Raw genomic sequence first — 13,427 nt, 5'->3', positions numbered from 1 at the left:
CAACTTTTCTTTTCCTCTGAGTGCATTGTTGCCCGTAAAGGTCTCCAGCCTTATCTCGAGGTATGACGAACACTGGAGGTGAGTTCAGGTCCTCCTCGCTGATGCTAGGCCCTATAAAAGGTGGAAAGAACATCCAAAAAGAAACACAAACCACAGAGACACTTAAACATACCTTCGAGATACCTTCAGTATTTGTTCAGCATCATGTGGAAGGCAGCGCTCTTGACCCTGGGCTTGTTGGTGGCTCTGGTAGACAGGGTGCGCCCCAATGACGGTCATCCCTCTTTTTATGGGGTGAAACTGTGTGGAAGAGAGTTCATACGAGCTGTCATCTTTACCTGTGGTGGTTCTCGCTGGAGGAGAAGCGCAGAAGACTCGGGTAAGACGGTGTGATTTTGTGTGCTGATTTTCTATAATGTGCTTTGTTTTCAAAGAATTAAACTGCAATATTGACAGATTTACTTTTTATTCTTTTTGTCAGCATTTATTGGAGAGAAGACCTATGATCCATGGAAGGCAAATCCCATCCCTCAACTTATGAGCGAGCAAGATCCTGCAGAATCCGAACCATGGAAAAATCCAGCCTCTGTAGCAGCAGGACTCAGCCGCTCAGCTCGCTCACCGATAACAGAAGAGGTCCTGGAGGCTCTACGGAGCGCAGACAGGAAAGGACGGGACGTAGTGGTTGGACTGTCCAATGCTTGCTGCAAGTGGGGCTGCAGCAAGAGTGAAATCAGCTCTCTCTGCTGAACTTAAATTTTTCTAAATATACACCCTGTTCTGTTCAAAATGAAGAACTTTACTCCCATACGCAATTTCTTAAATGTCCACTTTCGTTCAACTACCTGTCCATAATGTGAATGTCTTCTTGATATTTGTTTGCTCTGGTTGATGTGGTTGTTTAATAAAGCTTTGCTTAGTTGATTATGAAATGTTTTGCTTCGTTAAAAAGAAGAAAGTTATAATAAAGATACTTCATGCTGTTAGAGCACTTCCCATTTTCCAAAGGACTGTTTCACAGTTTTGGTAAGTATTTCAAAATTAAGGAAGTGGTGATGACTACGAGTACATGGTTAAGTACATGGCCTGCGATTAACTGAATTATACCGAAGTCATTTTCCTTCCTTAAAATGTAGTTGCTTACTCTGATTCTGCAAGGGCTTACAATGTGACAGCCCTGCAGCATATTAGGCTTATGATGCTAGAGTTTTTTTTGTTTTTTTTTCTTTTGGGAAGGGGTGGGGGTGGGGGGGGGGGGTTTCTTTTTCGAACCTAGGACCCCTGTGGCAACAGTGCTAACCACTGTTCCATCTTACTACCGTGTATTACTATAGATAAAGCTAAAATTAGTCATTTAATTAAGTAGTAATATGTGAAGCATGAAAGTGTACATATTGATTAATTAATATTTATCATCCAATAATATCACAGATATCATATGATAATGCAATAGTGGGTACGTTATATATTTTAGACATGTTTTGAAAACTTTAGTACAATTACTTATGGAATTTTAACTTTTACTTAAGTAAAATCGTCTAAATACTTGTCTAAGCACTTTACAAAGTACTTAATTTGAGTGTAGTGCCACTCTTCAAACAATACATATGTCTGAAGGCACAGGAGCCCTTGAATGTATACACAGTGTTTTCAGTGCCAGTTTTAACACTGTATTTACCTTGCTCATATCTCCTCTGTGCCATACCGGTGACAAAAATCACGGAGACGCTCATGATTGTGATTGTTGATGGGCCATCATCTCTGGTGACAGTGTTTTTCTGTCAACGCCCTGTCTCACTTCATACACATAGCTAACAGGCTAGAGGCGTTGAATATGGCTCCATCTAGTGGAGAAAAATGAAACCGCACAAACCGACGTAGGTATATTGTATAATCTGCTCCGTTCACGGAATAAAATGTTATCATAATTTTATAATCATACATGCATTATTAATTAAGCGGCAAATGCTCATAAATGCTGAACACAGACTGAAATAACAGTAATACTTAAAGTTGTTTACGTCTCTTTCACCTCGCTCGAATACGGAAGCCGAACGTGATCATACAGATCACCCGGCTTGATTGCAAGGCATGCAATCTCTGTCACATACCAACTAGCATAGCAACCACGTAGATCTACTGCGATTAGAAGTTTGTATTTACCTACACAGACCGCGGATATATATATTATTTAATGTTAGTTGGTACATTGCATCTGCGCGGTTGTCTGTAGGAATATAGATCTACCACATCGGAGAAACCAGGTAAAACCTTTCGCGGTACTTTCAGGATGCTGTTAGCTAGCGGTGCTACTGATAGCTGCCGGGGGAAAGGGGGGGTTGGTGTGCGGCTGCCTTGTTATGCATATTAATTGAACCCCTTTAGCGGCTTTTGTGGCTTGGATTAAAACATAACTGTGGCAGCCGGGTAGTTGATGTGAGAAAGCGTTTCGGCAATCAGTGAATCGTTTACCTGTTACTGCGACGCCAGGCTAGCTTGCTAGCTGATGGAGCGAGACATTTGCGCCTTTACTGTCTGGGCCTCACGTAGAAAAGGTTCTTAGGGTCACGGTTGATAGTTGTTGATGTTTAGCTACTTATTCGTGAAGCCTTAAATGACCACTGGTTGTTGGTGGTGCTCGCCAGAAATGTCAAATGTTCATAAACGCCACTGCTTCCGCAGCACTGTTTTGCTACGCTATACATATTTACACTGACTCCAGCATTTTGTCTCAAATTACGATTCAAAGAACCGGTTTTGAGGCTATTTTAGAATTTGATGCTTTTAATAAGTCAGCATAATTCATTTGTTCTGTAGTCATTACATGGCGTTTTGATTTGTAAGATTACAGGTGCTGCAGTGAGCCCCTAAACGGGTAACGTGTGTGTGTGTTCTGTTGTAGGATGGAGTGGCAGCCGGATGAACAAGGTCTGCAGCAAGTGCTTCAGTTACTCAAGGATTCCCAGTCCCCAGACACAGCAACACAGAGAGCTGTGCAAGAAGTATCCTTACATCTGGCTCTGTATGTGTGTGTGTTTGACAGTTAGGGTGAGAGGAGAAGGTGTGAAATGTTGCCTCCCCCATGAGAGCTGGTGTGTCAGTTTGGAGGACAATGAGAAGATACTGTTTGTTCAGCTTGCATCAAGTGTCTGTGAAATGAAGGTCTGTGAGGATGTGTGAATTCTTGCTCTGTATTTATAGATGATTCAACTCCTTAACAGACTCTGCAGAAACTGGAACAGCTTAACCAGTTTCCAGATTTCAACAACTATCTCATCTTTGTTCTCACAAGCCTAAAATCTGAAGGTGAGTTTGTGCACATCAAATTTATAATAAAAAAATAAAAATAAAAAAAAACGCGTACTAGATTTTTTTCATCTTTGCTTACCTCTCTGTATCTCACCACCTCCTTTTGGGTTTTCATGTTGCCTCTCTGCTGTCTTCCTTGTCAAGATGAGCCCACTCGCTCTCTGAGCGGTCTGATTCTGAAGAACAATGTGAAAGCTCACTACCAGAACTTCCCTCCCAATGTGGCAGACTTCATCAAACGAGAATGCCTCAACAACATCGGAGACCCTTCACCGCTTATCAGAGCTACAATCGGTGGGTGTTTCAGTCAGAGAGGGAAGCTTGAGAAATAAAAGGTTTAGTTAGATGGAGTTTTTCAGCAGTGTGAGTCAGATTATTATGGAGGTGGGTGAATTTTTGCAGGTAATATGGTTGTGTGGGAGAAAGCGTTGTATTTTCAAGATCTTTAAATGACAGAGGGTGAGTTATCCGGCTGGGTTTTAAAGCCTAATGTACTAGTGTGTAACTTTTTAACTCTTTATTATAAAGGCATTCTGATCACGACCATCGCCTCCAAAGGAGAGCTGCAGACCTGGCCAGAGCTGCTGCCTCAGCTCTGTAACTTGCTCAACTCGGAGGACTATAACACCTGCGAGGTTAGGGTTACATATCTTAAACACATGCACAGCCTTGCAATGAAAATTTGGTACTATTTTGGTGATAAGGTTTGTGTCTGTTTCTTTTGTAATTTGTTTCTGATTTGGTTTTTTTTGGCAGGGTTCTTTTGGAGCACTGCAAAAGATCTGTGAGGATTCATCAGAGTTGTTGGATAGCGATGCTTTGAACAGACCTCTTAACATCATGATCCCCAAATTCCTCCAGTTTTTCAAACATTGCAGCCCCAAGATCAGGTCAGTGAAATCCAAGTCTCAGTGTCTGAATCTTGCAGAATTAGCAGTTTTCCTTTCCTCCTCATCTAAAATCTCCTTGTTAAAATTATCTCTTGTTTTTTCTTTTTCGCCAAGGTCCCATGCTATAGCTTGTGTGAACCAGTTTATCATTGGCCGAGCTCAGGCTCTGATGGATAACATCGACACCTTTATTGAGGTGAGCAATTCAACATTTTTTACTTTTACTTACGTTTTTACGAGGATCGCAAAATTTTGCTCCATGAAGGTATTTTTGTTGTTGTTGTTTGGGTTTTTTTGGGGGTTATTTTGCGAAAGCCTCTTTTTGACTTCAAACAGAAGCTGCATGAACACGGCACTTTTTCAGCTTACTGTGAAAACACCATTTGGCGCCGCACCACCATCTGCTCAGCTGTGATATACTCTGCCACATGTGTTGCAGACAGTGCTGACAGTTTTGTAAACAATGAAGTCTGAGCTGCTCTGCTGGACAAACTATGTGATGACATAATTTCTAAAATGTTCCAAGCCGGTTTTTTTGCCCTGTGTTCTGTAAAACAAAAAAGAAAAGGTTGCATATTTATTCCTGTTGAGCGACATGTCTGCTGTGTCAGTGATGGGCCAAAATGTTCCTAGACTCTAGTTAGTTTGTGGATGTGGGTAGATTGCCAGCACATGTAAAATAATTAAACAGACCTGCACATGTTTTATAGTAAAGGTGTAAAGCCTCATAAAACCTCTAGAATAATAAATGAATAATAAATTGTTTTTGTTCCTTCACCTTTGTTGACCCTACCTGTCTTTCCTTCCCGTTTTTAATTTGTTTTCTTTCTGTTGTTTGTTTATTTTCTATCCAGAGTCTGTTTGCTCTGGCTGGGGACGAGGACAGTGAAGTGAGGAAGAATGTGTGCAGGGCTCTGGTCATGCTCCTAGAAGTCCGAATTGACCGTCTCATCCCTCACATGCACAGCATCATCCAGGTAAAGGCCTGACTCATCTCGACCTTAAACTATGTTTGGCTGTCGCTTTCTCATCTTCTTAATCACTTGTTGTTGGGGTTTTTTTTCCCAGTATATGCTCCAGCGGACGCAGGACCCAGATGAGAACGTGGCCCTGGAGGCCTGTGAGTTCTGGCTGACACTGGCTGAACAGCCCATCTGTAAAGAGGCCCTTTCTGGCCACTTGGTCCAGTAAGTGCTCACTTTCTCCCATAGCAAGGACTGGTTTAATGATGAGATAATTTCATCTGAGTAGTAATGTGTTTCCTTATCTTTTTTTTTTTTCCTTTTCAGACTGATACCTATACTGGTGAATGGGATGAAGTATTCTGAAATAGATATCATTCTACTAAAGGTTAGCATCCTCTGGACAAATCTGGCATCTCTTCTTGTGTTTTGCTGTTTACCTGTGTTCTGAATTCACCTTGAGCTCTGATCTCCTCCAGGGTGATGTTGAAGAGGACGAGACGATTCCAGACAGCGAGCAGGACATCAAGCCTCGCTTCCACAAGTCCCGCACTGTCACCCTGCAGCATGAAGGAGGGGAGGGCGAGGAGGGGGAGGACATCGATGAAGATGAGGACGATGATGATGACACGCTGTCTGATTGGAACCTACGTGAGTTTCGCATGCAAAGTTAGAATTAAAGTTAGATTAGATTTCCTTACCAAAACAAGTAAAATGGAGCAGAACAGCACAAAAAATTAAACGTAGAACTAAATTATTAATAAAGAAAAGGTTCTTGTGAAATCTTTTGTGACATAAAATAATCTAAGCATTAGAAGGAAAGAGGTAGGACTGGGTGATCTTTTGAACATTATTTTAAAATTAAGGTTAAAGTAGAATAGAATACAAGGATGTTTGATTGAAAAGGGATCCTGTAGGTTTTTTGAACCTGCGTGGAAACTGCGTCATGTCAAAAACGTCTTTCAACCTAAAACCTATTATATACTGTTTTGTTGTGTAGTATTAATATTAAAAAAGTGCTTCACTTTTTTTTTTCTTCTATTTTTTTCTTCAAAACAGTACATTTGAAAATTCATGGACAAGGTTTAGGGTTAGCATTCAAAACAGTTTTTGGTTAAAGAGTGTGCACATACCGGTGAATTACTCATTACAGAAACATAAAAAATGATTTTAGCAATTACCGATACTGTTAATTGTTAATGTTTAATTATTAACCTTCATTGGGTGGTGGTGTAACAAATTTGTTAAGCGCCCCGTGTGTGTTTGCAAGAGTGTGTGCACGCGCAGGTATGTGAGAGATATGAATAGAAATGGATTGATTTCTCTGGGGAGCATTTACCAAAAAAACCCACCTACTTATCCTCTTTATTATAACCATTATAACCCTGTTGTGGTACCTTTTATTATAACATAGTTATCCAACACTGATCCTGGATTTTCCTCTTTTCAGGGAAGTGCTCTGCTGCCGCTCTGGATGTTCTTGCCAACGTGTTTCGTGAGGAGTTGCTGCCTCATCTCCTCCCCTTGCTCAAAGGCCTGCTTTTCCATCCTGATTGGGTCATCAAGGAGTCCGGCATCCTGGTGCTTGGGGCTATTGCTGAGGGTAAGATGAGGCAGAAGCACAGTAAAGGGGACTTAATATGTTTTTCTATTTTACCTGAGAAAAAATAAATTTCTAGTTTTAATCTGGGCTTTTTGTGGTACCCCAGTTCATCCACTACTGAAACAAGCCATGTTAGTTTTCTTGGCCCCTCCTTTTAAGCTAACTTGCCTATTGCTTGAACAGAAGGTGGATGGATTTTTTTTGCTACAGCCAGAGCTGTGTATCTGAGATTAGAGCAGGGCAATATGACCAAAAACATTTATCGCGATATACATTTGAAAATTTGCGATAACTATATAACTGACAATATAATTGACACTAGACAAAACATTTGACATATTTTTGAGCGCCGTGTACCACATAAAATTGTTTCGAGGTCAGTAAACACAACCAGAATTCATACAGAAGGCACACGGGATTATAAGGGGCACTGTTGATTTTCAGAAAAATCCAAGTATTGATTTTAAGTGTGCCGTATTTTCCAAAAAACACGGTAATAACGACGGCCCGCTAGCATGCTCTACCAAAAATAGTGCTTTGTTGTGTATCGGAGGGACAAAAGCCAAACCAGTTCCACACCACTGAAGTTACAGCATTTTTACAAACCAATTCTGGTTCATCTGTTTCATTTAACGATCCACTTTCGCTCTTCTCATTCTCCGTCGCCGCCATGCTTTTTCCGCCATGTGCGTATGAAAACAAAGGCACTGTGCGTTTTACCCATATTCTATCGCGATATTTCATTTTCTTATCGTTGCCCAACATTATACCGGTATTACCGTGAATGTTATGATATGGCCCAGCCCTATCTGAGATCACATTAAGGATATCTGCTCTCACTGACCAGAACCAAGAGTACAAAAACTGCCTGAAACAAAGCACTTAGAGCAATCTGAAAACTGAACCTTTGGCTCCTAGGGATTACTTTTGTATATGACAGAAAATGGGTATGTGTTGTTTACCTAGGTCCCCTCTAAAGAAAACTGATCATAGATGATAAGTTTAAGACTGTAACTATGGGGAGACCCCCCACATATTGTGTAATCTTTTATAAAACATTTTTTTTTAATTCTTTTTTAAATTTTAGAAATATCAAAACAAATTCTTTTCTCATTTCCACAATAGTGATAAATAAATTATGTTTATCCTTCCAGGATGTATGCAGGGTATGGTACCTTACTTGCCTGAGCTTATCCCTCACCTCATCCAGTGTTTATGTGACAAGAAGGCCTTGGTGCGCTCCATTGCCTGCTGGACCCTCAGTCGCTATGCCCACTGGGTGGTCAGCCAGCCCCCTGATGCTCACCTCAAACCCCTCATGACGGAGCTGCTCAAACGGATCCTGGATGGCAACAAGAGAGTACAAGAGGCTGCATGCAGGTACAGATCTTCCCTTTTCTTTGTTTTCTGTGTGCTTTCTAGTTTCTTACTAATAAGTGGTTAAACAAATTGCGTCCTTCCTCAAAGTGCATTTGCCACTCTGGAGGAAGAAGCATGCACAGAGCTGGTACCATACCTGAGCTTTATCCTGGACACCCTGGTTTTTGCTTTTGGGAAGTACCAGCACAAAAACCTCCTCATCCTCTATGATGCCATAGGAACACTGGCAGACTCTGTGGGACACCATCTCAACCAGCCTGTGAGCCCGAACGTTTTAGACACAGCTGCATGCATTTACACAAAAATGACAAAAAACAAAGACAAAAATCTCCCTCTTGTTTTGTTTAGGAGTACATACAAAAGCTGATGCCTCCACTGATAGCCAAGTGGAATGAGTTGAAGGATGAGGACAAAGATCTCTTCCCTCTGCTCGAGTGTCTGTCATCTGTTGCCACAGCGCTGCAGAGCGGCTTCCTTCCCTATTGTGAGCCCGTCTATCAGCGCTGTGTCACCCTGGTCCAGAAGACCCTTGCTCAGGCCATGGTGAACCAAACATGCATATTTAATTACTCACAATTTATGCTTTTGCTGCTTTACATAAATGACACTCGTTTTGCGTACATCTCAGATGTACAGTCAGCAGCCAGATCAGTATGAAGCACCCGACAAGGACTTCATGATTGTGGCCTTGGATCTTTTAAGTGGCTTGGCAGAGGGACTCGGAGGCCACGTGGACACACTCGTGGCTCGCAGTAATATCATGACCCTGCTTTTCCAATGCATGCAGGTGAGGAGAGCCTATGTTTGTGTGAATGCCTTTCCAGAGATCATTCAGAGTCAATGCTGTATATGTTTAAGTTTTCATTTTTAATGTTGGTGTATGAATCTCTGAGTCTCTCTCTGAATCAAATTAGCTGCATGCATGTACATCGGTATTAGTGTAATTTCATGTAATGGATTTTTTTTTTTTTTTAATCCCTGGTTCTTTGTATCAGTTGTATTTAGAAATGCTCATGTAAACAGGATATTTTCCACTACTTTTCACTCTGCATTTAATTTTAATGTGAAGTAGCCAGAGGAAATGTGCTATATTTGTAGCAGAGTGCTCAGCGCTTGCAGCCATTTGATCACAGAAGGTTTATCTGGAAAGAAACACTTTTTGTTTTAAACTGCTCATGTTTTGCAATGTTTTATTTTTTTCAAAATCGCAGAAGAAGGAGGAGGACAACTGCCACGACGTGTTAGATGTGCCAAATTCTTTCAGTCATTTGATGGTGTATATTCACATTACTCCTTGTCTTTCTGTCTCTTTTGTCCCAGGATACGATGCCCGAAGTAAGACAGAGTTCATTTGCTCTGCTGGGTGACTTGACCAAGGCTTGCTTTCCTCATGTCAAACCCTGTATCGGTAAACATTTAGCTGTCTGTTACCCTTACACACCTGTACATACATATACGTATCCCATAATTCTACTTTTTAACATTTTGTGTCTCTCTTAGCTGAATTCATGCCAATCCTCGGAACAAATCTGAACCCAGAGTTCATCTCCGTCTGCAACAACGCTACCTGGGCCATAGGAGAGATCTGCATGCAGATGGGTACGTGGAAGAAGCCCAGTTTTTGTTCTATGTATTTATGCTAACTTTTTGATGTACGGCTGTACAGTGTGAGATGTCGTGTGTCTCATTTTATTTTTATTTCTCTGTCAGGAGTGGAGATGCAGCCATACATTGCTATGGTTCTGAACCAGCTGGTGGAGATTATTAATCGACCCAATACTCCCAAGACCCTGTTGGAGAACACCGGTATATGATTTCACAGATCATTTTATACATGCTTTCAAGGGGAAGGGAAGGGACTTGTACAGATACAAATATGCATTTATCTAAGAGCAGGTTTGACTCATCTCTGTTCTCTTCCAGCAATCACCATTGGCCGGCTGGGCTATGTGTGTCCTCAGGAGGTCGCGCCCATGTTGCCGCAGTTCATCCGACCCTGGTGAGAGATGGTTTGATTCTGAGTCTGAAAAGTGAGGTTGAAGTGAAAATGCAGACTTAAGATACTTTGTTCTAATGGATGCATTATCATTTACATAACTTCATTCTTTAAATGATTTCCAGAATTGTTACTAATTCCTTGGGAATAAGAATTCTTTTCTTCAAGCCCAATAGCAAAATAAGTTGTCTTTCACAGTGACAACAGTTTGCATGTCTCCCATAAATTTTTGATTTGGTTTATCTCTTATTAAAATGGGACTTGTGAACTCACAATTCTGGCAGCATCATGCTTAGCGGTCACTAACTGGTTAATAATTGCACAATGCAGGTGTACGTCTCTCCGAAACATCCGAGACAACGAGGAGAAAGACTCCGCCTTCCGTGGGATTTGCATTATGATTGGCGTGAACCCTGGAGGTGTGGTGCAGGTGAGACACTGCTCATTGCAGTCATTAGGATTCACAGTGTGCGTATTTGGCTGTAAATTAAATCAAAAGATAGTGTTGAGGTTGATCTCTTCCTGTGTTTGTTCAGGACTTCATCTTCTTCTGTGACGCTGTGGCCTCCTGGGTCAATCCTAAAGATGACCTGAGAGACATGTTCTACAAGGTGAGGGTCCACCTCATTTTAAGGGGCGAGTTCTTGTTTCCACAGCTAGTACCATCCTTCTGTCTCCTCTCCCTCTGAGAGTGACTCGGTGTGAGGTGCAGTGACCTTAGGCGCAGCAGAGTGTTAACTATGAACCTCAGCAGCACAGACAGGGATGTTTCTATGCAGAAAAACTGACTGCACACATTCCCCTCAGGGTCCATCACATAAAGTGTGATCTAAGACTAGACAGACAAACGTCAAAGCACAAGGATCCATTCAGTAATGTTTAATTCAGTCTAATGTATCAGTGTGCTGGGCTTCATTATAAAAGGAACCCTTAATATGGATTTGGATCAGACTGATTGCATTGCAACAGAACTTGTGTAGGACCCTTCCTTTGATGCATTTGATTACTGACCTGTTTCATAATACCCCGTTCCTCTATGGCGAACAAAATGAAATTGGTAAATCTGCCTGGTCTATAAATTTACCTTTTATACTAGGGCTGTGCGATATGACTAAAATCTCATATCCTGATATAAGACATTTATTGTCCCGACAACGGTATGTATCACAAATGTTACATTTTCTGTAAATTCTGTGAATCTCGACTTGCGTGAAGTGTTTTCAGCTGGGCATCGTGTACCTGGAGTCGAGTGTTACATAAGTTGAAACGGCCGCAATTTTCTTTGAGTTTTTATTTTATGGCGTGTCTAAGGTTTATTTTTTAGCACCTGACGGCTCTTTTTAGCTTCTTGTCCGTAAACACTCTGCATGCTATTTCACGTAATTCAGTTTATTTTGAAAAATCTCAACAGGATCTTCAGATTTATTTTGAAAGGTTTATGTGGAAAACAAAGAAGCGGACAGCGGAGCCACGAGATGGTTTTACCGTCGTTGTTGCTAACGGCAACGCATAAAAACTGTCGCTTGTCCGTCCGTGGTGTGGTTATATTAAGAGAAAGCGAGAACTTTAAGAAATTCTACAGTGACCATCAAAACGATGAAAAAATATTTGCGTAAACAGTTTATTTTGCGACACCACGAAATAAATGATAGCGTAAAATGAAACGATGGACGTTTTCATATCGTCATCCGATATGCATCGTTATATCGAACAGCCCTATTTTATACTATTTTGATCTAAGCTGATTTTGGCCTAGTTTATAGTATTTTGATACTAAATGACGTAGGTCTCCAGAAAATATTGGGTGATGCCTATTAGTTTCACTCCATGTCCCTGAAGGAAGTAACCACTTACTGGACACTGTTTTGCACACACATACTTTACTTAGGTGGGACTCTCTCAGCTATATACGGCTCCTTATTTAAGTTTTTGTTTTTTATGTTCCTCTAAGAGAACTATTGCATTATTTTGAAAGTTGAATCACTGCTAACCGGCTATCTTCAGCTGGATTGCTGGCTCGGTTGTAGTTGTGGTGGTTAAAATGTGACCACAAGTGACACATTCAGTGGGTCTGTAATGCAGTAAGCAGTGGTTGCAGCATAACATATAGAGACAAAGTGGAAATTTTAGAGCAGATAATAACACAAGATCCTGAGGTTGTAATTATGCTTTTTCACTGGACTGTTTCTCGATCAGTCCACTTCTCCTGCCTGCTTGAGATATTGAAGAGATGCCATTTTTCTGTTTCCAAAGATCTTGCATGGTTTTAAGGAGCAGGTTGGGGAGGAGAACTGGCAACAGTTTTCAGAGCAGTTCCCACCACTGCTGAAGGAGAGACTGGCAGCCTGCTATGGGGTTTAGATTCTCTACATCCACCTAAGAGGTAATGCCACATCCAGCTTCATTTAAACTGCATTTTTAGGCACAAACTGCATTTGATTAATATTAACTTATTTGTGTCCATCTCTCTCTCACTTTTCGCTCCTTCCAGGTGAGCCAGCAGGAGGAGGGTGAATGGGAAACTCATCCATCTGTGTATTGCACTGCCCTGATCTGGGGGGAGGGAGAGGGATGCTATTGGCCGCTCCCCCTGATGGACGGCCCCCACGCCCTATGTGTTTGTCCATAGAGGGAGGGTAGGCGGGTGGGAGGGAGGGACAGGGAGGACACCTCTAGATTAACTAGGCAGGGACCTGACACAGAAAAACTAACTGGTAGGGACAGATAGAGAGGGACAGAGAGAAGGAGACGGAGGAGAGATGGAGGGAGAGACAGGATGGGAAAGAGGAGAGGCAGGGAAAGATACCAGCATAGAGTGAGTTCAGGGAAAGAAACGGAGGGAATTCAGTAATAAGGAAGGGAAAAAAGAGCCACAGAAAGGTCTGTTACTTGGCTTTGAGGACAGGGACAGCTGAGATTTTAATGGGATTCTTAAACTTAAGAGTAATTCTTGACCGACAGAGACAGACCAACGAACACAGACTCTCACACTTTAACTTGCACATGCTGTACATTCAGTACATGTAACAGACTGTAGGTGGCACTATAATTTAGACTTTTTAAGACCTACTACATGTAGTTAGGGACCGACAGGTGTCTAAATTCTGTTCATTTTCTGGGTGATACATTTCTTTTCCGGGGAATAGGATTCAGTATAAATTACTTCATCCATAGTCACTGAAACAATACTTAACTGTAAGATAATCTAGCTATCTTCATCTGTGTTTCCTACCTTCATTTTTGACCAGAGTGCTGCTTCACAGAGCTTTCTATCTATCAGACTTATT

At 41.5% G+C, this 13,427-nt stretch overlaps 2 protein-coding genes across 2 annotated transcripts; both read left to right on the top strand.

The window, feature by feature from the left end:
* The first annotated feature begins 204 nt into the window (after positions 1 to 204).
* Positions 205 to 750, top strand: rln3b (relaxin 3b). The gene is made up of 2 exons (XM_085356259.1): positions 205 to 379; positions 482 to 750. The coding sequence occupies exons 1-2, from the start codon at positions 205 to 207 to the stop codon at positions 748 to 750; spliced, it is 444 nt and encodes a 147-aa protein (XP_085212385.1).
* A 1,338-nt stretch (positions 751 to 2,088) lies between these two features.
* Positions 2,089 to 12,745, top strand: tnpo2b (transportin 2b). Its single transcript, XM_085356258.1, has 24 exons — positions 2,089 to 2,264; positions 2,903 to 3,002; positions 3,231 to 3,306; positions 3,454 to 3,603; positions 3,838 to 3,944; positions 4,066 to 4,199; positions 4,314 to 4,395; positions 5,054 to 5,176; positions 5,268 to 5,386; positions 5,489 to 5,549; positions 5,641 to 5,812; positions 6,612 to 6,764; positions 7,919 to 8,144; positions 8,232 to 8,403; positions 8,493 to 8,687; positions 8,773 to 8,931; positions 9,465 to 9,552; positions 9,645 to 9,743; positions 9,855 to 9,950; positions 10,068 to 10,143; positions 10,471 to 10,570; positions 10,677 to 10,751; positions 12,394 to 12,523; positions 12,632 to 12,745. Exons 2-23 carry the CDS (start codon positions 2,904 to 2,906, stop codon positions 12,499 to 12,501), a joined length of 2,670 nt encoding a protein of 889 aa, XP_085212384.1. The 5' UTR covers positions 2,089 to 2,264; position 2,903; the 3' UTR covers positions 12,502 to 12,523; positions 12,632 to 12,745.
* Positions 12,746 to 13,427: the final 682 nt, after the last annotated feature.

This window comes from Diplotaxodon limnothrissa, linkage group LG6 (genome assembly GCF_057381915.1).
Source record: "Diplotaxodon limnothrissa isolate DT_005_m linkage group LG6, D_limnothrissa_male_GT1.1, whole genome shotgun sequence".
Classification (NCBI taxonomy): domain Eukaryota; kingdom Metazoa; phylum Chordata; class Actinopteri; order Cichliformes; family Cichlidae; genus Diplotaxodon; species Diplotaxodon limnothrissa.
This window is presented reverse-complemented; position numbering and strand designations above follow the sequence as displayed.